Raw genomic sequence first — 26,806 nt, forward strand, 5'->3', positions numbered from 1 at the left:
TTTCCTGAATTAATCTTCGCATCAACCAGCTGTCGAAACCTTCGTAGTAATAGCGGAGAGTGAAATCATCTTCGGATAGATATCCATGCCCCCCCCCCCATGTAAGAATGGGAGAGTTTGACAGGGGTATGGCTCAGATGCCTGAAATCATCCATGTATTATTTTTAATTTTAGAAGGGCCTACGCAAATTCCATTCGGGAGTGATATGATTCAATGTAAAAAATGTATTCTTATATTTTTGTGTATCGATATCCATAGGATCCCTACAAGGAAAGAGCCTGACAGGTCTCGTCGTATTTTTTTGTAAGCTAAGTATTTGGAAAGATCAATACGAGGGGGACGGGGCTCGCTAAAATTCCCGCCTAAGGATCTCGATGATTTGATTTAAAATATAATTAGAATTTTTTTTCACCCATATCCATGGCCCTCCCACAAGAAAAGGGATGAGAGGGCTGTAGCTAGGGTTCCTGAAATCAACCTTTCATTATTTGTTTTAATTTAGGCCAGTGGTTCTCAACCGGTGCTCCATGTGCACTTCCCAGGGACTACGCGGCTACTCAAGAAAAATAAAATAAATCAGTAAATTTGATTTAAAAAAACAGAAAGATGCCTCGGAGACTCGCGCCATAGAAATTATATACTAAAAATTGTTCTGCGGATAAATAGAGGTAGAGACCCGCTGATTTAAGCTATAAATTCAGTGCCCCTATGGAAAGTTTCCCCCTAAGATTTTGTTTAAAAACTTAACCGTAGATGTCTTTTGTATTTCAATATCCATGCCCAAACCCCCCCCCCCCGAGAATGAGGTTGGCGGGGCTAATTGGGTGCCCGGGGGAATCTTGCATATTTTTATGATAAATATTTGATGGAAAACTGTGTAGCGGGTCTGCCAAAAGTTCTGTCTACGAACAACAATTCGATTTCAAAGATGATTCCTTGATTTTAGGTTAGTTTCCCAACCTTTTTTGTCCCATCGCCCCCTTCTTCAGAAATTTTTTTCTTCCATCGCCCCTCAACGCAATCCAACCCATAGAATCATATGTTATACTCGTGGCTTCTACAGCCCCCCCCCCTGAAACATTCCATCGCCCCCCAGGAGGTGTTAACGCCCACGTTGGGAATCACTGCCTTAGAGGACTAAAAATCCTGGAGCTTATTGAAAAAAATCTTGGGTCAATTAGGTTTGCCAGAAATTCTGGCTTAGTGGCCGCTCCAGGAAGTGAGGCCTTGAGATGTGGATGATTCAGACCCCTGTGACGCTTCGGTTAAAATGTAACAGGTTCGTTAATTGTGGGTACTTATTACGCATGCGTGGGTGTTTACGGGCGTTGTATAATGGTAAAGATACTCACGTTTCTTTTTGCCGTCGATGTCGTTGGGATGATTAGTGATGTGGTTGGGGGATGACACCAAATTGGTCATCATCACCCCCGTCATGTCGTACATGTCCTCTTGCATTCAAAAATCTCTCCTGCGCTTGCGCGAATTATTCTTATGTCCGTCTTATATTGCGCAGGGTGCACTCACTTATCACTTTGTCTTGATGATGATGGTGAAGGTGGCGTCGATGAAGGTGTCTCGATGACACTGTCCGTCACACAAAAGATGTCTTCTCAGTCTGTTTTCCGAAGTATTTTCATTGCGTCCACGCATGCGCACTCGACGTGTTCCCACCGTTGCGATGCGTCGTCATCGAGATTCGGCAATATCTCCTTCGACTTCCCGAGGAGAAAATCCAAGGACCCTATGAAATATCAAAACATTAGAATATTAAATGATACAGGTATCATAAAATGTTATTCAGTATAATTTTATATGTGAATGGTTCCAAGATTAAACTTATATTAAGGACGCCTTGCCCACACAAAACTGACACGAGAAGCGCCTCCTACTTCAATATGTAAATGTAAGGATGTAAATATATTGCATTGCTTAAACCTGGAGGATCCCTATTCTCCTGGCATACGGTGCAGGTGATCGCCAATGGACCATGGAATAATACAATACTTGTAATAAAATTTAAATTATAAACATATCGATAGACGCAGGGCTGTCTTAACGCATTGGGGTCCACCTTGGCCTTACCGGGATGTCTTGTCTGTATGGTGCTATGACAACATCTAGCACTACGATATTTGAGAGTTAACCATGTAAATTGATAGGTGGGTGCTTCCAGCTCATTAACAATAAAACCCATTGTTGTTGTGCATTGTCTCGATAGATAGTGTTCCTGTACAGATAATTATCGGAATAGGCAATGTTGGGTAGCTACATGAACTTATTTACTAGCTTTATGTGTTTTTTTAACAATGTTCTTGTTGATTGCTTTGTGTGGTTTTCAGCAATGCTCAATGCTCTTGTTGACTGCTTTGTGTGACTTTTAACAATGCTCTTGTTGACAGCTTTGTGCGGTTATTTTAACAATGCTCTTTTGACTGCTCCGTGTGGCTTTTAACAATACTATTGTTGACCGCTTTGTGTGGCGTTAACAATGCCCTTGTTGATCGCTTTGTGAGTTTTTTAACAATGCTTTTGTTGACTGTTTTGTGTGGTTTTAACTATGCTTTAGATAGGCTACTTTGTTGTTTTGTAACAATGCTTTAAATAGACTATTTGTCGGTTCGCAACAATGATTTTTATGACTATGTCTCTTAACAATGCATTTGATAACACTGGGTGTTTAACAATATTCAAGGGGGCAGCTTTGTGCAGCTTTCATCGATGCTTTTGGTAACTCATCTTAAAAATGCTTCTGGTTACAATGACTCTCAACTCGATGACTTTAGATTCTCTAAATAAGACAATCCCCTTTTTAATACTGTATAACAATGGTCATTAATGACAGTCTTGTTGACAGCATTATACAGTTTTCAACACTGCTTTCGAGAACGGTGTTTCTTAGCTTTTGGTGGTATTGGTTCTCAACAATAGTTTTGATGGCAATGAATCTGAACTATGTTCATCTTTAGCGAACTTTTGAACAATCTCTCTTAACAATACTTTTGTTTGAAATTTCTGTTTACCAAAATGGTGTTTTTCATTGATAGCGAACTTTGATGCAGCTTCAACAATGCTTTTGTTGACGATGTTTCTTAAAAATGCTTTTAGTGACGATGTTCCTTAACAATGCTTTTGGTGATGGTGTTTTATATCAGAGGTAGTCCAGGAATTAGTTTCAGTTTTTTGGTTGGGTTTGGTGTTTTTTAACAATGTCTTCAAAACAATTTTTTTTTGGGGGGGGGGCAATGTTTTTTGACAATGTGCTTTAACAATGCTTCCAATGACAGAATCTTAACAATGCTTTCAATCACAGAATCTTAACAATGCTTTCAATCACAGAATCTTAACAATGCTTCCAATGACAGAATCTTAACAATGCTTCCAATGACAGAATCTTAACAATGCTTCTAGTGACTGGGAATCTTAACAGTACTCTTGATGACATCACATTAACTGTTAGTCAGTCAAACATTAGTGACTATTATCGATCCAAACGTTAGTTGGTCACTTAATCAAAAATTTCAGAATAATCTCACGTTAACATTCCCAATAAAACAAAAGAACCAAACATCAATCAAAAGGCGAAAATATAATGGATTTTTTTCGCAACAATACAAACTGAGTGAGTCATCAGAGTGCAGGTATAACAATAGGAAAAAAAATCTTCACCAACAATCAACACTTAAATAAAATATATACCTTCCTCTACCTCCTTTCATTGCTAGTACTACAATCTTTTTTTGTTGGGGGGGGGGGGAACCCTGTTTCTTTGGACCCTCAGGGGGTTCCGAATATATATACAATATTAAAAAAAAACCCCAACGGTAGAAAGGAACCGGTGTTACAACGGTTACAAAACAAAAGATGGAAAAAAAAAAGATGATAGCATCTGTTCGTCGCGTGTGAGGTAAAGACACAGTGTTGAGAAGGACGGACAGACATCCATGAGAAACATGTGGCCAACACTCTCTCTCTCTCTCTCAACTACGCCAAGAGAATCATTGACGACGATGATGATGACGATAATATTAATGGACATGGGTATATTTTATTTTTCCCATCGTTTTCATGGTTAGGGTCTTTATACTGACAGTGACTTTTTTTTTTTAGTTGAGAGGCCCAATTCCTAACTCCCAGTACGGAAATAAAAGTCACGCAGTGTGTTACAAAGTACGGCCTACATAAGATGTATAAATCATCAGAGACTGCTAGAGGTACTTTGAGATAAAATGAGGTTCAAAGAGGTATCTCCAAGAATTACGATTTCCGTTATTGATGTGGATATATTTTGGGCCTGATTTCCGTAAGAGTAAATATTTGCCCCGGAGGCACTAACTAGTTAGAAACCCACAAATTCGAATAACATACTGCGTAGCCAAATAATTTCTGTCTTAAGTCGGGATTACACTATAATAGTTATGTGAAAGCTATTTTTTTATAAAATTTCCAAAATGCAATTCTTCAGCTTATCGGTTACATTCGAACAAATGCAACCGACAAGCTTATTGGTTACATTTGCCAAGTTTTATATAAGAAATTTTATAAAACTTTTATAGTGAAATACCGACCTTAGTCTCATAGGTGGCCTAGATGCTTGCGAGTGACCAAAAATCACCGGGACTGAATGAATAACAAAAATTAAGTTGCAACATAATCCACTGAGATGCAAAGGTGCGACTTTGACTCGAAGGGTGAGACCCAGAGCAGAGAAAACATTCGATAGCCAAACACGACCGACGTTTGGAAGATTTTAAGCACCTACGAAGGCTTCGCAGATGTTTCAAGTATTTAGAAAGGCTTGGTTGATTTTTTGAGCATCTAGGAGAAGGATTGCTAGATGTCGACGATATATTTGAAAGTGAAAATTTCAGCAGGTTGCTGTTCTTGAGCGATCTTCCAAGACATCATTAACATAATTCCCACCACTTTATAATTGCAGTTGACCATTGAATACCTGCATCAGTGGTTATTCAAAGATAGTCCACTAACTCCTGGAGAGGAGGATACTTGAGACATCATGGATTGGAGAGTCGGAATTTTTTCATACCTGTGTGGGTGCTCGGCTTAATCTTTACGTAGGAGGTTTTGATTTGTAATTCAATTCTGGTGGCACTCGGTCGTACGCTGTAAAACACATTGGGTGCTTGAGCATCAGCAGTTCCCCCAACTGCAAATCCGTTTATCATAGATGCTTATATCGTAATTAAACTCTTTCTTAGATTCTTAAAACATCAGTAATGTTTTAAGCATCTAAGAAAGGGTTAACTAATGATTAGTTAGAAACCTTTTATGATGCTTCAAACATCAGTCAACCGGTTTTATGACGTTTAAAAGATGCCAACCCTTTCTTATATACTTAAAACATAGTTTTCGTAGATGTTTAAGCCAAGTCTTCCGAGAAGTTTAACACATCAGTCCAAGCTGTCCTACACGTTAAAACTTCATTCAAACTTTCCTAGCCGGTTGAGAATTCTTGTGACGCTTGAAACAACGACCGAGCTTCTCTTAGACGCTCCACCCATCAGGCCAAGCCTTCCAAGATGCTTAAAACAGTTTTCGTGGGCATTTGAGCCAAGTCTTCCTAGATTATTTCATACATCGGTCAAGCTGTCCTAAACCTTCATACTTCACTAAAGCTTTCCTAGATACTTGAAACAACGATCAAACTTCTTAATTCCTGTGGAATGTGTTTCAGAGTGAAGCAGAAATTGTATTTAAACTATAACGAGTTTCTGGTTCTCGATCCCAACAGTGCTTGACCAAGGGGTCCTCGGGTTATTTTCTGCTAATACTGCACAACACCTTTCATATCCAAGCAATATTGCCAGTTATGGAACGGTCACAGACGTTGGCACTACCGCCTACACTATGAATGATCATAGTGTAGGTAACTGGAATACGAGACGTCTGAAGGTTTTACGAATAACACTGAACAGAACTTGACCTTCAGAACATACAAACCGGCCTCTCCTTCCATTCCTTTTTTTTTTTGAATGACCAATCAGTAAATAGCCATACAAATACATATATTATCCGTATAAGCATTCAGTATTCTTCGGATGGCAAAGAAAAAAAAGTAAAACAAAACAGAAAATGTCGTGGATTCATTATTCCTTTTGGAGAAAGAAGCAGAACCGAAAATAAAGGAAGAGAGAGAAGAGATCGGTTTGGTCGGTATAATTGACTTAAGACTTTATTCTCAACTGGTTATGTTAGTCGGTCGCTTGGTTATGCTTCAACGGACACCAACCGTCTCTTATGGAGTCTTTTAAACAAGGAGATGTTGAGAGAATAAAAAAGAACAACATCAACAACACAAGAAAAGTCTATGGTAAGATATTTAAGAAGAAGAAACACAACGACAAAGAAAACATCCGAAAAAAAAAGGGCCTCTAATTCTTAGAATGGAGTACTTTTCAATGGAAAAGGCCTCGCGTTTCTTGAGAAATGAAACCCTCGTCGTCTCATAGCATGGAGTGGTTGGTGGGGGTGATGATACTTTATCAAAAATCTCGGAAACGGCGACACAAGAAAGATGCTGATAATGTAGGTGAACGTAAGAGAAATCGCGTAATAAGAGAAGTAACATGGCCGGTGAGTCATGTAATAGGGCCCTCCAGAAAAAGAGTTGAAGAACGATCCGATTTTTTTGTTATTGTTTTTTCGGTTATGACCCGTATTTTACGTACTGCCTTTGGAAAGTTTGGTCTACGGTTGACGGCTGGATGATTAGGCTCGAGTTAGTCGCTTGACTGATACCGAAAAGACTCGTCGTGGCCGGCCTAACCGTTTCTTGTTGGGATATGAAAAATAATTATCTATAAGAAACGATTGGTTAAACGCCTGAACGGTTAGCGTCTTTTCTGTCTTGGTTTAATTTCTAATAGTTATGGGTTGATCGATTGATCAGAATTGCGTCTTTAGGTAAATATGGATTATGTTGGGATGTGAGATAACTTCGTTTTGTTCTCAGTTTGATGATCGAGCGGTCAAGGGTGTATAAATGTATGTGTGTGTGAATAGAGATTCCCAAGTTGTTAGAGACTTGTTTTAACTAATTCTGAAATCAATGGATTTGGTGAAAGTCAATTCTCATTAATTCTGAAATCATTGATTTTGCTGTTAACTCTCTAGGTCCCGTGTATATGTGAATGTGCGATGTACGTGACCAAATACAGTCGGTCCCGCTTAATCGGATTACGGATGCCCGCTTAAATGGTTGAATCCTCCGGCATCCAAAGTTCCCCGCTTAATATGATAACTTCAACTTTTCCCCGCTTAGTACGTGTTACGAATATTATGCTTCACACATTAACAAGGAATAAACATCAACCCATTATATACGTAAGGTTTTAATTAAATAAAGGATTTAGAATTAATGGAATTACTAAGAAATTGAAAAAAAAATGAGGGTAGATACTGGCCTCCAAAAGTATTCAAGTTGTCTTCAATAAGTAAATTTAATTATCTTATTTTTGTTCTTTGTTGTTCCAACAGAGGGCGCTAACTTTCATAATGAAAATAAAAATCTGAGGTATCGTGATCATTGTAATTAAATATAATTTCAATGTCTGATTTGGTCTAGAAGCTTTATTAATATTTATGTGTGTGTATATATATTTATCTCAGTTTTATATTTATCCATTATCAGTTTTCAATATACAAACTAAACTGTGAAATGTCAATTACATTGTTCCCCGCGTAATCTCTCGGGTAACCCACTTAGGGCCGTATATATATATACACCGATAAGATTTAAACCTGCAGGTACAATTTTTGGATAAGACATCAACATAGATTGGTTAAAACCTTGAATTTAACCAATCCGTGTCGATCTCTTATCAAAACATTGTGACTATAGCTTAAACCATGTCGATGAATACCGTAGGGCCGTATTCATCGACATGGTTTAAACTGTAGTCACAATTTTTGGATCATTGATAATTTTTGTCGCACTACGGCCATTTTCTGCACACGAGGGCTAATTAGACCTGGACCTACGATTTATTCCCGATTGCGAACGGCAGGATTGTTTTTTATACGTATCGAGAGGTTGGTGCGCTAACCCCTCGATGGGGGGCTGGCTGCGGTAGCGATTTTTTGCTCCGGTCAAGTCGATGTTTTTTGTTGTACCCCTGTGTCAGGAAAGTTTTCTGACAAGGACGATCCGGGTATCGAACTCGCGACACCTCTAAACATCCTTTGGTACTTCAGGCGAGCATCTTATCGACCGGGCAACCGCGTCCTCCACAGTTTTTGGATAAGAGATCAACATAGATTGGTTAAAAACCTGAATTTAACCAATTCGTGCCGTTCTCTTATCAAAAAATTGTGACTATACTTTAAACCATGTCGGTGAATACCGCCCATAATCGGATATCGTGTGAGTTGATTCCTTGTCGGTGTCATTTTTCGAGATCTGCTGAAATTTTTTACGTGCTCAGAGATTTATAAAACCGCACAAAATGAGGAGATCGAAAATGAAATTAAAGTTAAATGCCATTGTTTTGTTAAACAAGACTTTACCTCTTCTTAAATAACATTAAAATCAAGGCAAACTGAAAATTTTCTCTTAATTAACCATTTGAACTGATTAAAAAACCACTCTAACGATTTTTTTAATCGACTATTAATTCCAATTATCTAATATAATTTTCTCATCATATCAATTATTTTTCTCAATTAACTGTTAAAATTATTTGCCAACGTGTCTTATTCTCAAATTATTCTTTTCAGTAATCCTTAATTTTAATCAATTTTTGTTTCACGTACGCATATTTGCTGTTGACGTTTATCAGCATTTCTGTAAATTCTGATATCATGCATGTCATTCACATGTAATGCTGACTTCCCCCCCCCCCTCCTCTCAAAATAAATTATATCAGGAAGGCTCTAAAAACGTTCTTGAGGTACCGGGTTCCGAATTCGCAGATACGGCTCAGCTCGGCTATATTTTTGTTAACATTGAATTGAAAGTTGATCAAATAAAAATGAGACTGGAGTCCTTGACGATAAAATCGAAGTTCGAAGACACCGACTGGGGCCTGATGGCACAGATCTTATTGTTCTGCTCTCTAGCCTTGTATGTCTTTTTCAAATAAGGCCTTGGACTGAGAAAGCAACCTATCCTTCATAATTGTCCTTCAAATCCGTGTCCGGAGTTACTTTATGTTTTTCGTATTCACATCTGGGGATGGCCGGTGAAAGTTACTGACAAACAGGCAGACATGAGCCCTTAGAGAAGGTATGAAAAATTCCATTATTTCTTTCCTTCCTTTCTCCTCTAAAAATATAGACTCTCTACAGATGGTTTGCTCTATTTTAAAAAGGAACGGGTGACTTAGGAGTGCTTGAGTAGAGCCCGATAAAGAATTGCGCCGAAGAAATAAGGTCCGAACTGAAGGGTTACATTACGGGCTGACCGTGGCTCCAAGTTCAAGGAGATTAATAAGCAGTGGACCTTCGCCCCAGAAAGTGTGAGAACAAAGTGATACTGCTCCTTATCAAGGATTTCTCCCTCTTCTCCGAAATCTTACTGCCATGCTGAAGTAATTTCTCGTAACATCTCATAAACAACGCAGGTTCACAACACCAGATTTGGACCTTCTTCTATAATTTAAAGTGAAAGATGGTAAATGCCTGAATTTTCATATTATGTAAGTATCATGTTGTAGGTCTGTCTGCGCTCCGCGGGGAACACTTTTTCAGAACTGAGACCAATTTATGACTTGAACAACGGAGTCATGGGTCACTAAAGTTAGTGGGTCACTAAAGTTTAAGAATCACTGCTTAAGGTTTTCAAAGTAATTCCTTTCGGTATCAAGAACCTTTTGCCAACGTTCCTTTAGCTGAGCAGTTCCCTGGTAGTAAAATACGGGAGGGGTGGGAGGAGGGGGTCTTGAAGTGAAAAGTGGTCCATCGGTCCCTGATTAGAGATTTCCTCATTTACGGAAGACACTGTGGATGATACTCCTCATTATGGATGATACTCTGCTGCTGGAGAAAATTAGAAGACACAGTGCAATTCCCCATATTCCCCTTTACCTACGCCAGTAGATTATCACTTCTATCGATCACCTGCAATCACCTCCGTGAAAACACTTTCGGATATGATGCAGATTTGCTGCAAAATCCAGAGACCTCATTTCCCACGATTTTAATTACCAAGGCATTGCGGAAAAAGTAATGAATGTCAATGGCGGAGGGGATTTCACTTCGAGGACTCCTAACACTATATGGATCTTTTTGCTGTATAAATATTTGTTTCTAATTCCCCCCAAAAAAATATATTTTCTGGTTATCTTATATACGATATGAACCAATATTTGTAATTGAATGCAACCTGATTGCACGTACGGAAAATTTCCTATTGCGATTTCCGAATTGAACGCATGTTGAGGAGTAGCCATAGGAGCCTTAATAAAAAGGACTTAGCTGGAAAGGAAAAAATAAAAGCAAATTAACAACCGCCATTTTCATTCTCATTCTTAATTTTCTCCGTGTCCTTCTTCTCATAATCTTTCCCAATGATTTTTTATTTTATTTTGTATTCTTTCCTGTTTTACACCACGAGAGAATGAAAGAGATGATGGGATGCACGCTAAATAATCGCGTTGCGTGATGAAGGCAATACTTTATACTCTATCCACGGAGCCCTGTGTGTCTGTCAACTGTATATTACGTGAGTGAAGGTGGCAAGGGGCTGTTAGCACAGCTGTCACGCCGGCAGCCTGTTGCTGCTGCTGCTATAATTGCTGCTGCGGCTGCCACACTGCTGCTTGCTTGCTTGCTTTTAGTTTGCTAAACGCGACCCTAAAAAAACCGTTTTATTCTTTTTTTTTTTTTGTGGCTCGTCAAGGGTACGGTTATGTTTGCCGAGAGAACAAGTGTCATGAGCAAACACAAACTCTCTTGAAATGTGTTTAAATACAAACAGTTTATAATACGCGTGTAACACTTGCGCTATTTATGCAGTCAAATATTTGTTCTCCTCGTTATCTTTCATTGTTGTGAATGGATTCCTCCAAAGTCGCACCTACAATCATTCCTATTGTTTTTATTTGCGCTCTCAAGGGCTGGTTTTGAATCCTGTTCTAAATCGGCGTATGGATATCCAATGGGGTGAAGAGAGCGAAGATTCATTGGATTTCATTACGAATCGGTTGCATGATGCCATTGATCACAGATGCTAAAAAAATCAGTGGATTCTTTCTTTACATTATAAAACTTTGATAAAAATTCTTTTATAAAGCTTGAAAAATATAACTAATAAGCACATCTGACACATTCGAACGAACTTAACTGACCCTCTTATAGTTTGTATTTTTCAAGTTTTATAAACAAACTTTTATCAAACTTTTATAGTGTGAACAAAGTTTTCGTAAATGTTTGAGTCAAGTCTTCGTAGAAGTTCAACACATCGGTCCTACACGCAGTGACATCTTAATGTCTTAATGCACATGGGCTCAACAGGGCACGGCCCGGAGGCCTCAAGAGCCTCAGAAAAATTATAATCATGAAATTTCAGAGAATTTGCCAGGTAGGGCCTCACAAAAACTCTTGGCATGGGGGCCCATGATACTCTTAAAGCGGCCCTGCCTACACGTTCAGATTCATTCAAGCTTTCCTAGACGCTTGAAAATTTGACTGAAGCTTGAAACACAACGATGAAACTTTCCCTAGATGCTCCAACTATCCAGCCAAGCTTTCTTAGATACTTAGATTCCTAAGGAATGTGTTTCAGACAGCAGCAGAAATTTTATTCAAACTAATAACGAGCGGCTACTGCATAGCCCAGGAGGGTCATCGACTCCGACATTGTTACCAACGGGCCTTGGGGTGATAATATCGCACCAACATATTTCATGTCCAAGCAATATTGCCTGTCATAAAACTATTACAAATGCCGGTATCACTCACAGTGTAGTTAGCCAGTTTAGCCACACACACACAAACGCTACTTAATAGTATTATGTACGTATGTCTCTTATAATAATTATGACTACATAAGTCTTGGGTCAGGGTAGTGTGAACACCATCACGGGTCCCAGGGTAAAGTTATGTTCTGAGCACCTCCGCCCTTCATCTAGCTGGAAACGCTAGCCTATAAAGTTAAATGACTATTTCAAAAATTAGTGCAAGTCTAGCACCAGATCTCATCATACAGCCTTATGAACGTGAGGGCCACGGGATGAGCCCAAGCGAAAGATGGGTTTTGTTGGGAGGGCGGATCAGAATGAGGTCGTCCGTTTCCAAAACGCTTTGCTTTCCACGCCACACTTCGTGGGATTGAGATCCAACCCGTCAAACTGGAGCTTTCTCGTTATCCACTCAGCAGCCAAGCGGCTCTTAGCTCTTATGCCCTATACCGATGCACTAATTAAATGCGGGATCTGAAGCTCCATGTCGATCTGGTCATGGATGGTCAATAGCCATGGATTACGATTATAACTCGGATATCGGGGTGGTCGAAAACATCTCTCGCTGGGCTTTGATCTCTCACGCATGGAATCGTCATCGAAATTCTTGTGCTACATCGCTGATCAATAGCACTTGATCAACCAGCGCAACCATGTCGCAGTGGATATTGCTCAGAACGTTCATATTCCCATAACGTTTTCCCGCCTCTGTATATATGTATATATTTGATTACAAATATTTTAAATCAGCTTAAAGAATGTTTTTGAACAAAAAAAATTCAAATAAAAATACATAATAACAGACTAATATTGGCGCCTAAGGGCCGTATTCACCGACATGGTTTAAACTGTAGTCACAGTTTTTGGATAAGAGATCAACATGATTGGTTGAAAACCTGAATTTAACCAATCCGTATAAGTCCCTTATCAAAAAATTGTGACTATAGTTTAAACCCCATGTCGGTGAATACCGCCTTAAAAGGCAGCTAGAATATATAGTGTGCTAAATAGAAAGCAATGAATATTGGAAGCAAATAACTTAGTGCAAAAACAAAATCAGAAATTAATTTAAAATATTCAGTCGAAACAAAGTAGAAAAATGATTTGCAGAAAAAAAAGAGTCATCTCTGGGTTCTTCATCAGAGGTAAACACCACAGAGAATGGCCGAAATAGCGAAAACGTTTCTGAAAGCGCTTTAGGCGACCTGAGCCTTAAACAAAAGTGCTTGTTCCCCCTACGTTTTCGCCAATGCAGAGGTCCAGCAAACGAAATCCACAGGGAAATATCCAATCACACTACACAGGGCCGCAACTGAGGGGGGGGGGGCAACTCTTTAACCTCTCCTTCAACATTATGAGAGGGCGCCAAAATGCGTGCTCGCCATGGCTGACCAAGCATCTAGTTGTGGCCCTGACTATACATACACACTTTTAACACGGGTATATATATATTCTTGCATTTGCTGTTTTTATCCCCAACTTCCCCCCGTTTTTCGAATATAAGGATATCTCAGATATTGCACTTAGAGACGCATTTCTTTTTTCTGTTGGCATAAGGAGAGATTGAGCAACAACTTTCTAATTGGGTTTTTGGGCACACGGGGATTGTTTCAAAAATTATTATTTTTTATTTTAGGGGCCATTCAAAAGTATTACGTTAGCAGATTTTCAGCCATTTTCGACCCCCCTGTCCCTCCCTGTCAGCAAAAGTCAGGAAAACACTGACACATCAAAAGTCAGCAAATCCGAACCCCCCTCCCCCCTCGATGTTGACGTAATACTTGAATGGCCCCTTAAGAACTATACACCCTCTCCTCGAAACATGAATGGCATATCGGAGTACTACACGACATTTTCTAATTGGAAGTATGCTTCTAGGATCAACGGTTCACCAATAAAATGCCATACCCTGTGTTTGATGCACCCTGTATATAACCGCGGGTCGCGTGAGTTAGCTGGAAATATACTGCGAGCCACACTGAAGTGATGGGGGGAATCTGCAATTGCTCTGCTTAGATAATTTTTACAAAATTAGGTTTGAGGTTGCGGGCCACATGAAATAACCCCAAGGGCCACAATTGCCCCGCGGGTCATGGTTTGAGCGTGTATGGCGTAGGCAGTGCTCATGGAACGGAAAATGTTGAAGACCTGTGTTCTAAGCTGTCGCCTTTGGTATGAGCTGGCGTTTTTCAATTATCACATCCCTTTGATGAAACACAAACGGAACCATGTTTTATAACAAAGAAGAAACCAGTATTTTCTGTTTTTCTTTGTTCTATAAAACATTCTTTGGACCTTCTTAACATCTTATGGCAGTGTTTCTCAAAGTGTGCGTCTCGGCTAACTGGTTAGTCACCTAAACGGCTAGCGTCTCTGCTCTCTCTTGATTTAATTTCTAATAGTAGTAAGCCACAGGATGGCGTCTTTAGGTAATTATGGACCATTTTTAGGGCGAGATCTCTTATTTTGCTCTTCTTTCGATGTTCGAACGGTATAGGGACAGCAGTGGCGTCTGTGTGCCCGAGTGGTATGGTGGTAAGATGCTCGTCTACAATCGTGAAGGTTGTTGTGAGGGTACCGGGTTCGAACCCAAGGGAGGATATAGATAAGATATTTTCCCAAACGAACTCGAGGCGACCACCGATAGACAGCACCTTCACTTCCAACCCATCTCACTAATGGCAGTAAATAGCAATATAGCGATATGGCCAGAGTTGGTGTTTGGTGAAGTAGCAGTGGCGTCTGAATGGGGCTCAGGCCAAGGGCTTCGAATAAGTGACCGAAATTATTAGAGACTTTCATTAATTCGGAAATAATTTCATTTGTTAGATGCGAATTTTCATTAATTTTGAAATCATTGATTTTTAAAAAAAAATGAATATTTATTAATTCTGAAATAATTTCTCTTATTAATTACGGATTCTTTATATTGATTCTGAATTCTTTTATTAAATTTTGGATTTTTATTAATTCTGAATCGATTTATTTTATTGTTTCTGAATTGATTTCTTTTATTGATTCTCCAAATTTATTTTGTTTATTAATTCGAAATTCATTACTTTTATTAATTCTCGATTTTTGTAAATTCTGAATTCCTTTGTTCTATTAGTTATAGATTCATTATATCTGTGTGCCTATTCATGCTTTGAAGTGATGCTTTTACAAGTGAAAATATCTAATGAAATATATTCTAGGGAGCTGTAGATGAATTGTGCATGCATTGGGTAAGGGAGCCGAGGATGACAAAAGTTCGAGATCCTTAAGTATTCAACGCGCGGCCCACTTTTTGAAAAACACTAGAATAAGCTATGTTGATCAGCCCTCATCCAAATACAGCCCTAACCCACATGCAACGGTGATTCATAACATCTAAATCATTCCATTCAAATTTAGATGAAAGTGAAATTATCAAAAAAATTCAATAACAGTTTATTGTGTATTTGGCCGTGAAAACCAATCACTTTTAAAACCACGCATGCGTAAACATAAAGAAGGTGCATTATGACAGGGTAAAGCCAGTTAATTACGCCTTCAAAATATTTGATCAAATTTAATCAGCAATAAATAATCGATATTTGGAGATTGATTATGGGTGAGAAATGCAATCTCAGAGGCTCTGCTTAGTCTAGAAAACAAATTGATTTTATACAAATCAATCATCTGAGACTGCTATTGAAAAATTATTATCCGAAAAATAATAATATAATAGTAATAATAATATAATGTAATTATTCTCTAATTTGCTTATTAGTTCCAATAACTTTTTTACGTCAGCTAATTGTAAAACAGGTCATATAAGAATCAGTATGTTTTGACCATGAGATTTATACTACAAAAGAATTATGATTTATTTTAATGTTATTTATAAAAAAAAATACAATGGATTGATCGTGATCAGTTATAACTCTTTTCAATGTAAACCAGGGGTTTCAATGTAAAACAGTCTGCGGGCCAAGATATGCAGTATTTCTTACGCTAGCGGGGGTTAGAAACTTGTACAGGGCGTCCGTAATTAAAAGCCCCTATTTGAAAGTAGCCTACAGGCGAAACCAGCCATCAGAAAAGTGTGAAATTTTGTGGACGACTTCATGAAGTGACGAGAATTTGTTTCAAGGGGGAAAAAAATTAGTTGCACATGTCACCACCAGAGGGCGTTTCCCTTTGAATACCTGCGGTAAACATGTAAACTTATGTGATGTCACGCAGCAGCTGTTATAAAACCTAGAAATATTCGCGGATGATCTTGTTTCTCAATGTGTTTGCTGCTCACAATGACGATAAGTTTACGAGATCGCGCTTTCCCGGTCAAATTGTTTTACCAAAACGGCAATTCCGCAGTAACTGCTCTACGGAGATATCGGACTTGGAAGAGGATTCGAAAAGGTCCAATGAATGTTAAAAACCTTCTGAGTATGATAACGAAATTTGAAACCACAGAATCGTTGGCTGTTCGTCCTGGAAGAGGAAGAAAACCCGTTTCTATAGACGCAGTACAGGAGGTTTCGCTTCAGGTGGAAGAGGACAGCTTCAAATTCTCGTGGTAAAAAGTTCGTGGTAATTCTCTTCAAATTCTAGTGTCAGGCATTGGATTGTTCACGTTCAACTGTCCATAAGACCATGCGGAATATCCTCCGATATTATCCGTACAAACTTTCACTTGTGCAGCTGCTGCTTCCACATGATTATGACGCTCGACTCCGGTTCTCACTGCAGTTTTCAGCTCGCGTTGAGGTCGAGTCAGAATGGCCTTGGAATATCCTCTGGACAGACGAAGCGCATTTTCACATGGATGGTGCAGTCAATACTCACAACTGCCGAATAACTTGGGAACCAGAAAATCCGCACGCTATCAGAGGTTCCGTTGCAATCACCAAAAGTGACGGTATGGTGTGGATTTACTGCATCATTTATTCTCGGTCCTTATACTTCTACGAGGAGTTACGTTCTACAGGTCCAGTGACATGTCCGATCACCTGGAAGTGATATGCATTACTGTTACAGAACGAAATTGTTCCGGCTCTGCAAGCATGTCGCTGCCTTGCAGACACAATCTTTATGGAAGACGGAGCTTCTCCACACATTGCAGAGTGTGTGTTAAGAATTTTCTTAAAACACATTTTACACTCCCCCGATTCCCGGACCTTAATCCATGAAATTTTTGGCTTTCGGTACATTTGAAACGTCTGGTAAGTCGTGACAATCCACAATCAAAGAACTTTACCTGACCTTAAAGGCAGCATTTCACGCTACGTGCTAAACATTTCCCCGCAGGCACTTCGGTCAGTTGTGGAACATGCCATCTTGCGATTTCACATGGTATCTGAAAATGATGGCCATCATGTGGAACATGTTTTGTTACAGTAACAATTGTAAAAGTGTCTAACAATTGTTAAAATTGTGATCGTTTGCCTAAATGTGTCATTTCTTAATAAAACACCCTCTAGGGGCTACATGTGCAACTAATTTCTTTTTCCCCGAAACAAAATCCCATCACAAATTTCACAATTTTCTGATAACTGGTTTCGCCTGTAAGCTACTTTAAAATAGGGTCTTTTAATTATGGAAGCCCTGTATATAAAGGGTGGCCACGTGACCGGTATTTTACGAAATATTCCCGTAATTTTGACCATCCAGATTTTTTATATAAAATGTTCCTTTTCTTCCCATGTTTTCAACAAGGCTCCCGTTGGATTTCTGAAATCAAGAATTATTTTCATGACATGAATAAAATTGCATCCTGATAATTATGATCATAATTTTCATGAAAGAATATGGTCAGCTGAGGCATTCATGCTATTGTATGTGTGTCGATACTTTTATAACGGAACAACTTTCGTGGGCCGGATTGGAACATAAGTGGATACAGACTCCTCGAACGGGGGGGGGGGCGGGGGACGGATGTCCACCTCCGTCCTTCTTTCTATGCTAATAATACAAATTTTTCACTGAACGATTGCCCTCTCTGCATCCGTCCATGGATTAGAATATGATAAAACAGATCAGGGATTCCTAAATTTTGTTTTGTTCGCTCATTAGAATTTTATAAATATTTCGCGGCACTAAATGTTCAATTTTGGAGGCATCCCACGCAGCATATTCCCATGGAATCTAACAGTGCTCTTATACAACTGTCAAATATAAGTTTATCCACAAACTATCTCGTTACACTTCTGACAGATACCCTGCAGCACACCGTTTAGGAAACGCTACGATGGATCTGTGGTTTCCAACTTTTCATGCTTCAAGTATTCTGTCGGAAAATGAGTATTTGAGTAACTTATGCATCCCTTGGCATATTGTATCAATGTGATTAATGTATTTCAATATTTATAAAGTGTATTTGTATTTTTTCCCATCACATACCCTTGGGGCACGCGTACCATAGGTTCAGGACGTACAACTGTTCTATATAATCTCACCCTCAAAATTCTTATCCTCGCACAACCCTTGAAATAATTTCAGTGCTCTGGGGACCCCTTGGAGCAATACCCATGTTCAAAGTAATCCTTAACGTGATACCCGTGTTCTGGAGAACCCTTGAAATGATACCCGTGTTCTGGAGAATTCTTGAAAAAATGTCCGCATGCGAAGGAATCCAATGATGTTCATATGTAATATACTTCTGAAATAATGTTCACGTTTAAGAGAACCCTTGAAACTGCTGTTTTTCACGTAACTTCCCCAACAATGTTTGGGGAACCCCAGGGTTCTTCGAGACATCGGATAAATGAGAAGTTGGTGGCTTTTTGAAACCAGTAGGTCAGCGGTTCCCAAAGAGTGCATCGCGGCTTCTGTGAGTGTTTTCAACCATTGTCAGGGGAGTCGTGGCAATGTTGTGTGTGTGTGTGCCTATTCGGTCTTTGAAGTGATTCTTTGTTAGACTGTTCTAGAGAGCCACGGGAGAAAAAAGTTTGAGAACGACTGCGATAGTGTTTTTCATAAAGTGATCCAGTGGATTTGTTTCAGTGCAAAGAGGGGGGGGGGGGAGAGTGACTACGAAATTGCGCAGGAGGAGGTTATCTGTGTGTGTTTGACCAGGAAGCGGGGGAAGGGGGGGGGGTCCACGGGTAAGTGCTAATTGAAAAATCACGGTTTAACTTTCCACGTTGAAATTATTCCTAGGTATACGTAGAAGGCTTGCGTAACGTCTTGTATATTTCGTCATGACTGAAACGTTATTGAATGGCGTTTTGCACATTTCTTGACTAGAGAATTAGAACCATTATATTGATTATTTTTCGCGAGCCCCTGGACATCCCATCACATTCTCCCCCGGACGTACGAACACTACAACACTTCGGGAACCACTTATCTACTATATATATATATCAATCCAAAGTAGAAGATGTAGAAAAAAACAACAACACACATTAGTATATACTCGAATAGTCACTCAAAGAAAATCAGAAATGGCGGGTTATTATAGTCTATTAGGGGAAAATGACAGCACGTATTTGGGAATATGTTTTTGATGATCAATTCAATAAAAATAATTAAATAATTAACAGCGATAAAAAAAAGAGTAAAAATGGTAGTTTGATGTGGAAACCGGTCGGGGAGAGAGAGAGAGAGAGAGAGAGAGATACCGTTCCGAAGGGGGAGAAGAAAAAAAAGCAACCGATGGGGCTGCGTAGAGAGAACGGCGACGTCCATCACACCAAGTCGACACGGACGGGGTATCAGTTACTCGCCGTCGGTGATGACGCGGCCTGCCATCGTTACAACATCGGCGTTTTCTTCACACGCATACCCCCCTCTTGTCAATGTTCAAACGGTTTTAGGGATAGGTTCCATATAAAATACGTTTTGGTTTTCTTTCTCTTTCGGCGTTCTTTGGAAAACAGGTGGTCAGCGGTAAAAATCAGATTGAAAAAATAATAATAATAAAACTAGAGTCGGAACCACATGCACAGGGAGTTCTTGTTATTTTTTTTTTTTTCTTATAAGATTGACATGGAAAAAAAAAAAACAACAAAATTACGTTCGCGTGGCTTTCGGCTAATTTAGTTGGTACTTACTTCTTCGCCATTATGGGTTAACGCACTCTCTTTCTATCAAAATGGTTTTCGATTCTATTTCGCGGCTTTAATATATCCTAAGATTGTGCCTTACATTCAATTGTTAAAATCGAAATTAAACTGTATCTTAATAATAATAACAGTAAAGTAACGTGCGGAAAGTACTTTTGATCATTTTTAAATATTGTGTGATTTACAGTGAAACCTCGCTACGATACTCGATATAAGGATAAATCCCTCTACATTGAAAACATTGAAGGACCGGACACACCCCGCTTCCCATCTCCGAGAGATATCGAAGCGTTCCCGGAGGATGGATGTATCCCGACAACGATATTTCATATATACAATGAGGAATCTGGAATAAAAATTGTGATCGACATTGTCTACAATTAATCATTCCGTAAACGTACCATTGTAATTATGTACATAATCGCCTAATAGTCTTGTCTTATACAATATGGAATTGAATTTATCCAACTATAGAATATACCAATCTCATTGATTTTCAGTATAGGCAATCAAGCCGGAATAAGATATAAATCCCTCTGCAACGACATTTTTTCGAATCTTGTTTGGGAATTGCCAAAAGTCTATAATTTTAAAAACTCCTCTCATACAGCGATATCCTTCACTACGATAGAACAACTATAACGATATTTTTTTAGGTGATTTTGAAACCGCTACAAGGATATTTTTTACATTTCGCTCGAAAAATATCCTTCAATACATTTTTATACTCATCACATATTTTAGTTCTTCCGAGAGGACGTCTAATAATATTGGTATTTTTGGTATCACCTGAGTGTGATCAGCGAAGGTGTTGATGAAGTTTTCGGTATCACTACTTTTAGTGTGATATACCAAAGTGTGTACTGCGATAAATCTCTCTACAGGAGCAATACATCTAACTGAATTTCTTTCATCAGCTAATCAATTAAAATATTTTGTGCTAAATACACAAAAGAGAATTTTTTGAAGGTACCAACAACGCCGATTTAAAAAAATATATATATGCCATCAGCTGCATAAATTTCATGGCATGCCATGATAACGTTGTCTCTCGATATAACAATAATCCTTATACAACGATATTTTTTCTTGGTGTACGGAATATCGTTATATCGAAGTTTCACTGTAGTTTAATGAAATGAATTTTTAATTATTTCATTGAATTATTCTTAATTAATTATCAAAATTATCAAAAAACTTTTTTTGGTTTGGTATTGAATTATTGATAATATTTAATACCCAAACACAAAAAGCATTCAAGGGTAATTTTTGAGTGAAAAAACTATTAACGTGTGGAGTAAAAATCCGTTGTGACAATAAATAGTATTATCGGAAATTGTAAGTTCTTTGGAAAGTCACTCTCTAAAGAATTATTTGTTTATAATCCGTAATTTTCGCTATAAATTATTATATTTCCATATTACAGAGGAACGTTTACAACGTTCCCATTTGGAATGTTTCCCCGCTCAGTACGACTTATTTTCGTGGTCTCAACTCTTTCTAATACTCAACGAGAGTTTTTTTTGTTAAAGCGTTCCCCCGTTTAAAACGTTTTTTCGTAACAGTGTTTTGGAAAACGTTAGCAGGAACCACTTGTAGTTTTTTTTATAATCCATAATTTTCCCCTAAATAATTTTCTTTACATTTATATATCATACTTCATTTCTCTCACTGTCTATAAAGTGGCTAAATCTCAAATAGACCGGTTTCCTCAGGAACGTCGAGTTCCTGTAGCCTTTACTGTATTACAGTGGATCCCGCTTATAACGTTTTCCAAAAAAATACTGTTGTGAAAAAACGTATTGAGACCACGAAAATTAGTCGTACTAAGCGCAAAATATTCCAAATAGGATCGTTAGAAACGGGATCAACTCCATTATGGATAAAAAATATATAATTATAATAATTTTTTTTAATTTAAAATAAATTTATACAAAATGTAATCCCCCCTTCCTATAAATGTAGTAACTAATAATTACGTATTATATATAGATGACGCTTTCAGGTTCTGAATTTAATTGGACCTAATCGTGTCCGAAAGCCTAACCCTGTATAAACCAAGTGTTATTGCTATTCTGGAAGAGAATAAGATTTTGAATTTTTATTTATGATAAATCTTAGATTTCTTTGAAATTAACTGCAGCAGTGGTTTCCAAAAAGAGGTATGTAGATAGGTCCATGGGATACTTTCCGAACAAATTAGAAATTGCATGGAAAAAAAAGTTGAGTGGCTATGAAATAGCTCTAGTGGTGGTCCTAGGTTCTCTTGGTGGACTCGGGGATCTGTGGGTTAGTGTTAATGAAAAACACTGATCTTAGAGACAGGGATTTATAAAAGATTAATAATCAAGTTAGAATTATTTTCAATAATTACTTAGTTGCTTATTTTTGAATAAGAAGAAAAACCGATCAGATCAATGTTCAATGTATACATCATGTGGGGTTTCTATGTGATAGATATTATGTATTATATAAAACGTGTGATTATTTTCCATATAACGACAAGTTCGGTTCTGCTTGACCATAGCGACAGCTGGACCATAGAAAAAGGGAAGGGTTATGTTTCGTAATGTTGGTAATACATGATCATGTATTGTATATATGGAAACATTTTACCGGCTTCATGAGCACAAAAATGAAGGCTCAGTGCCCCCCCCCCACACTCTCTCTCCACATGAGGCACATTCCGGATCAGTGACTAATAACATGTCACGGAAGATTTCTCAACCGTTATCAATGCGCATTTATACAGGTGGTTGTTTTGTCCACAGAAGCCATAGGCCCATGACACATCAAACACGCGCGTAATTACAATATTATGTCGCCGAAACAATAGTTTTTCAATATTTGTATTTAGATAAGCACATCGATATTGATCGGAAATATTTTATTTCTTAAATTTCTGAGGAAAATTTCAAAGAAATTCTTGAACAATTCAAGAGCTATGAAAAAAAAAAATGAAATATATTCATTGAAATTTCGAATGAGCGAGAGATGTTTGGTTTGTTTTTAGGTATTAAATAATCAAAAATTTTAAGAGTTTTTATTAGGATTTTTTTAAATTCAGTTTTCAAAATTTCGTATACAGAAATTTCTCTACAAAAGAGAGAAATGTGTATGTATTATTATCATTATTAAGAAAGAAAGACATTTTTTAAGGCAATTTTATGATTTATTATTATTTTTTAAAGGAAAAGAAATAAAAAGTTTCAAGCAAACTTTTGTTAAAATTTTTTTTGTTGTTGAACGAATTATGATGTCGAATACAGTTGGATATGATTTTTTGAGGTGAATAATTAATATTAAACATTTATATACAAATAATATAAGAATTAAGGCTAAGCATTTATCTTCAATTAATAATTTATAGAAAGTTCTATTTGATCAGAAAAAAACTATTATTGTAAATAATATTTATTATATGAGACTTTTGACAATAAAAAAAAAATTGATATCGAACATTTATTGATATAGGCATTTACATGCAATGAAAAACTAATATAATGAGTATTAAACATTTATGTAAAACTAATATAATGAGTATTAAACATTTATGTAAAACTAATATAATGAGTATTAAACATTTATGTAAAACTAATCTAATGAGTATTAAACATTTATGTAAAACTAATATAATGAGTATTAAACATTTATATAACTTTATATTAATAACTAGCCTCTATACTTTCAATCGAAATTTATCGGTGAATGTTTTTCCAAATCAATGATTAAAGAAAATTTATTTATAAATTGTATGAATTGAAAAATTTTATCAGTATTAATAATAAATTTATAATAAATTTATTAAAATTAAAAAAATTATAGGTATTTCCCAACATAAAATAAAAGTACGCGAATTTTTCAATTCAATATTTTTCCTCTAAAAGTTATTGTAATCAGATTACACACGACGTATAAATATAGAAATGTCACACACATTTACTTATAAAATTAAAATACAAAAATTCCATTTACCTCTCTATTAAAATTGTATTCCACAAATTTTCATTCAAGTAGAGTCCTTCTCACGTAGAAATTCACTAAACATTTCAAATCAAAATTTGAAATTAATATTGAAAAAAAAAATTCCCCGCACAAAAAAAATGAAGAAATAATCAAATTTCTTGATTTGTTTATTTCAAATATACAACGCGTTGGAGATTAATTTTTTCGTCGACGCAACAAACACACAAAACAATAAACACGGCACAACAACAGAAAAAAGGGAGATGATGATAGAGACGGGAACACACCTTTCACAACGATTTCTCAGCAAAAACTACGGACGAATAAGTTCAGGTAAGATGTGCGAGTTTGGCACGGGGCGCAGCGATTGGTCGTTACCTGCCGTGACGTCACAACAACAGAAAAGAAAACCGTCCCGTCAACGTTAAGGTTAAAAGGGGAGTGATCAGGACATGGTTGGCAGATTTTTCAACCGATCCCTTCTTATATATAAATATATTTTTTTTTACGACATACGTACGTAAGGATACACCCCCAACACAGAGGCGGCGGCAGCGGCGTAGTATCCACCCTCGGGAAATCCATATACGTGCACTCAGATATTGAGAGCGAAAGCGTTTGCGGTATTGGTGCTGATACTCGCTGTGGCCCTGCGATGGCTATTGCGTATCGACACCTACACTTCAAATGTATCTTTCGGACTTTCACGTGTCTTTAAGCCACGTGGATTTGACATTGAGAAAGTATTCCCAGTTTCCACATTTCAGTCTGAACCAATGTATCACTGAGGAAGTGGTTGGAGTCTAGAAATGCAGCTGTTTCCCATGCGGATAGGAACCTTAAGACACGTAGGGCAGTATTTCTGAATCTAGTAGAAATTCGACTCAACTTTTCGTATCAGTTACCATAGCCCTCCTCTTATTGTTTGAGTCTTACTTTTGTTAAGAGAAACGTGTTTCCTACAAAAGCTGCATGAAACATAGATTCCGAAACTGGTGTTCCGCAAGAGGTTTTTTCCGCTGTATATCAAAGGCTTTCGAACTTTTCCGTTTGTCGATCAATAAAAATATCTACCGTATATACTAGTGTTCTTTGCCGAGATAATTAATTTATAAGCCAAGTTCTTTGTTCAGAAAATCTTTCATATATATGGGGGGATTGGCTTATACACAGGTCAGTTTTTGAGGAAAAGAATTCATCCCGAGAGAGAGTTTTATCAAACCCAGAAAAGAACTAATTCTGGTCCACAGTGTGGGTTCAATTCGGCTCACGAAAGGCCCACGGTTTCAGTAAACAAGCCTGCCGTTCGGAATCGGCAATAAATTAGCCCTCGTGTTCAAAAAATGACCGTGGTGCGACAAAAATGATCAATGATGATCAAAATGTGTCTAATTTTTTTAGGATCGACTTATACACAGGTTTTCAGTTTTCTATCGTTTTGGTAGTCCTCAAGTTCGACCACCAAAAAATAACCACCTTTAAATAAGTTAATCATTAACTTATTGAAATAAAATAATCATCATAAATTAATGTATGATATCAAAGAGGTTTTTCTTTTAAATAAACTCCAATGGAGAATTTATTGTAAAATGTCCGAAATTTCCCCGATGTATAAAAGCAGCTTCCTGATTTCTTTAAAAGATACTGAGATGGGAAAAATTATTATAGAAGAAACGCACACACACACACACACGCCTTTACATACTAATATTAGGGGCCCTAATTTTTCATTTTAATCCTTGAATTACAAGATTTGAAAAAAATCCAAAGTGACGTAAAATAAGGATTATACAAATAAATCGAATGAACTTGGAACCTTTTGGCTGAAAAGTAAAAAAAAACCGATGAATTCGAGTAAGTCATGCACAGTAAGTTGAATTGATTCTTTGGGTATATAAATAAGAGATACCGTAGTGTTTTTTAAACTGCATATTTTCATTCAATATTGTTTCATAGTAAATGATTAGTATGGAAATGAAAGTTGTAACCAATCGAAAAACCCTTTCATTAAAAATCATATTTTTTAACCACCAAAGGAAGGAATTCAAGCAAATTTACACAATCTCAAATTTGTCATAACTAAAACCTTGTTTCAGGAAAAAAAGTTACGTGCTTCATATAATTTCCGCACTGTACAATAATTTTCCGCATAATAATTTTGCGCACTGAATCAGATGCAACGGCTGCATGAGCCGCGGCTTTATTACGATGATATTTATCTATTTGTCAAATTTTTGAATGTTATCGATTATCTTGAGTTATGAGAGATAACATTTGTCATTGAAAATGCCATCTATGAGGGTTCAGTCCAAGAGAGACAATTCTCTAGGAGGTGCTAACTGAACCCTCATAGATGGCATTTTCAATGACAAATGTTCTCTCATAACTCAAGATAATCGATAACATTCAAAAATTTGACAATTGTTTGAATATCGTAGTAAAGCCACGGCTCATGCAGCCGTTGCATTTTATTTAACTCTGTCACACGTAGCTATTAAAATTTTAATACATTGTTTAATATTTTACTCCAAGGTAATGTTGATCAGTAATACAGTGTAGACAAGAAGTCCTGAACAAGTTTGAAAAATCAATAAAAAATTAATCAATTGTTATAAAAAAAAAGTACGATTTACGCTAAAATACTTATCATGGCTTAGAGTTTCTTTTCGATAAATTCAAAAAAAAAGTTAAAAATTCACTTACAGGTGGCGCTGTAAACCATAAAACCACATACAAAATGCAACACAAGCCGTGTATAATTAATGTTGATGAAAATTATTTTCATAAACATTAATTATACACGTAAATTATTCACATACATGACACTACCATATTTCAACATGAGTATAGCCTACCCTTTCATACATTTAGATGTAGCTCGAGCAACAAAA

At 37.3% G+C, this 26,806-nt stretch overlaps 1 protein-coding gene across 4 annotated transcripts in view; it reads right to left on the reverse strand.

Annotated features, from left to right (window-relative positions):
* LOC149064689 (uncharacterized) overlaps positions 1-26,806 on the reverse strand; it is a 209,366-nt gene that overhangs the window by 118,079 nt on the left and 64,481 nt on the right. Inside the window, exons 1-2 of one of the 4 annotated variants that reach the window (XM_089255119.1) lie at positions 23,925-24,212; positions 1,354-1,745 (exon numbers count right to left, since the gene is read on the reverse strand). In XM_089255119.1, the coding sequence (XP_089111245.1) occupies positions 1,354-1,459 (106 nt within the window). In that variant the 5' untranslated portion in view covers positions 1,460-1,745; positions 23,925-24,212. Of the gene's footprint in view, positions 1-1,353; positions 1,746-23,924; positions 24,229-26,806 lie in introns of those variants that run through there. The other 3 variants (XM_089255113.1, XM_089255121.1, XM_089255114.1) reach the window with 3 other exon arrangements.

This window comes from Pholcus phalangioides, unplaced genomic scaffold (genome assembly GCF_987345545.1).
Source record: "Pholcus phalangioides strain wild (caught in Gottingen) unplaced genomic scaffold, Ppha-v1.0 ptg000042l_1, whole genome shotgun sequence".
In the NCBI taxonomy this organism is placed as follows: domain Eukaryota; kingdom Metazoa; phylum Arthropoda; class Arachnida; order Araneae; family Pholcidae; genus Pholcus; species Pholcus phalangioides.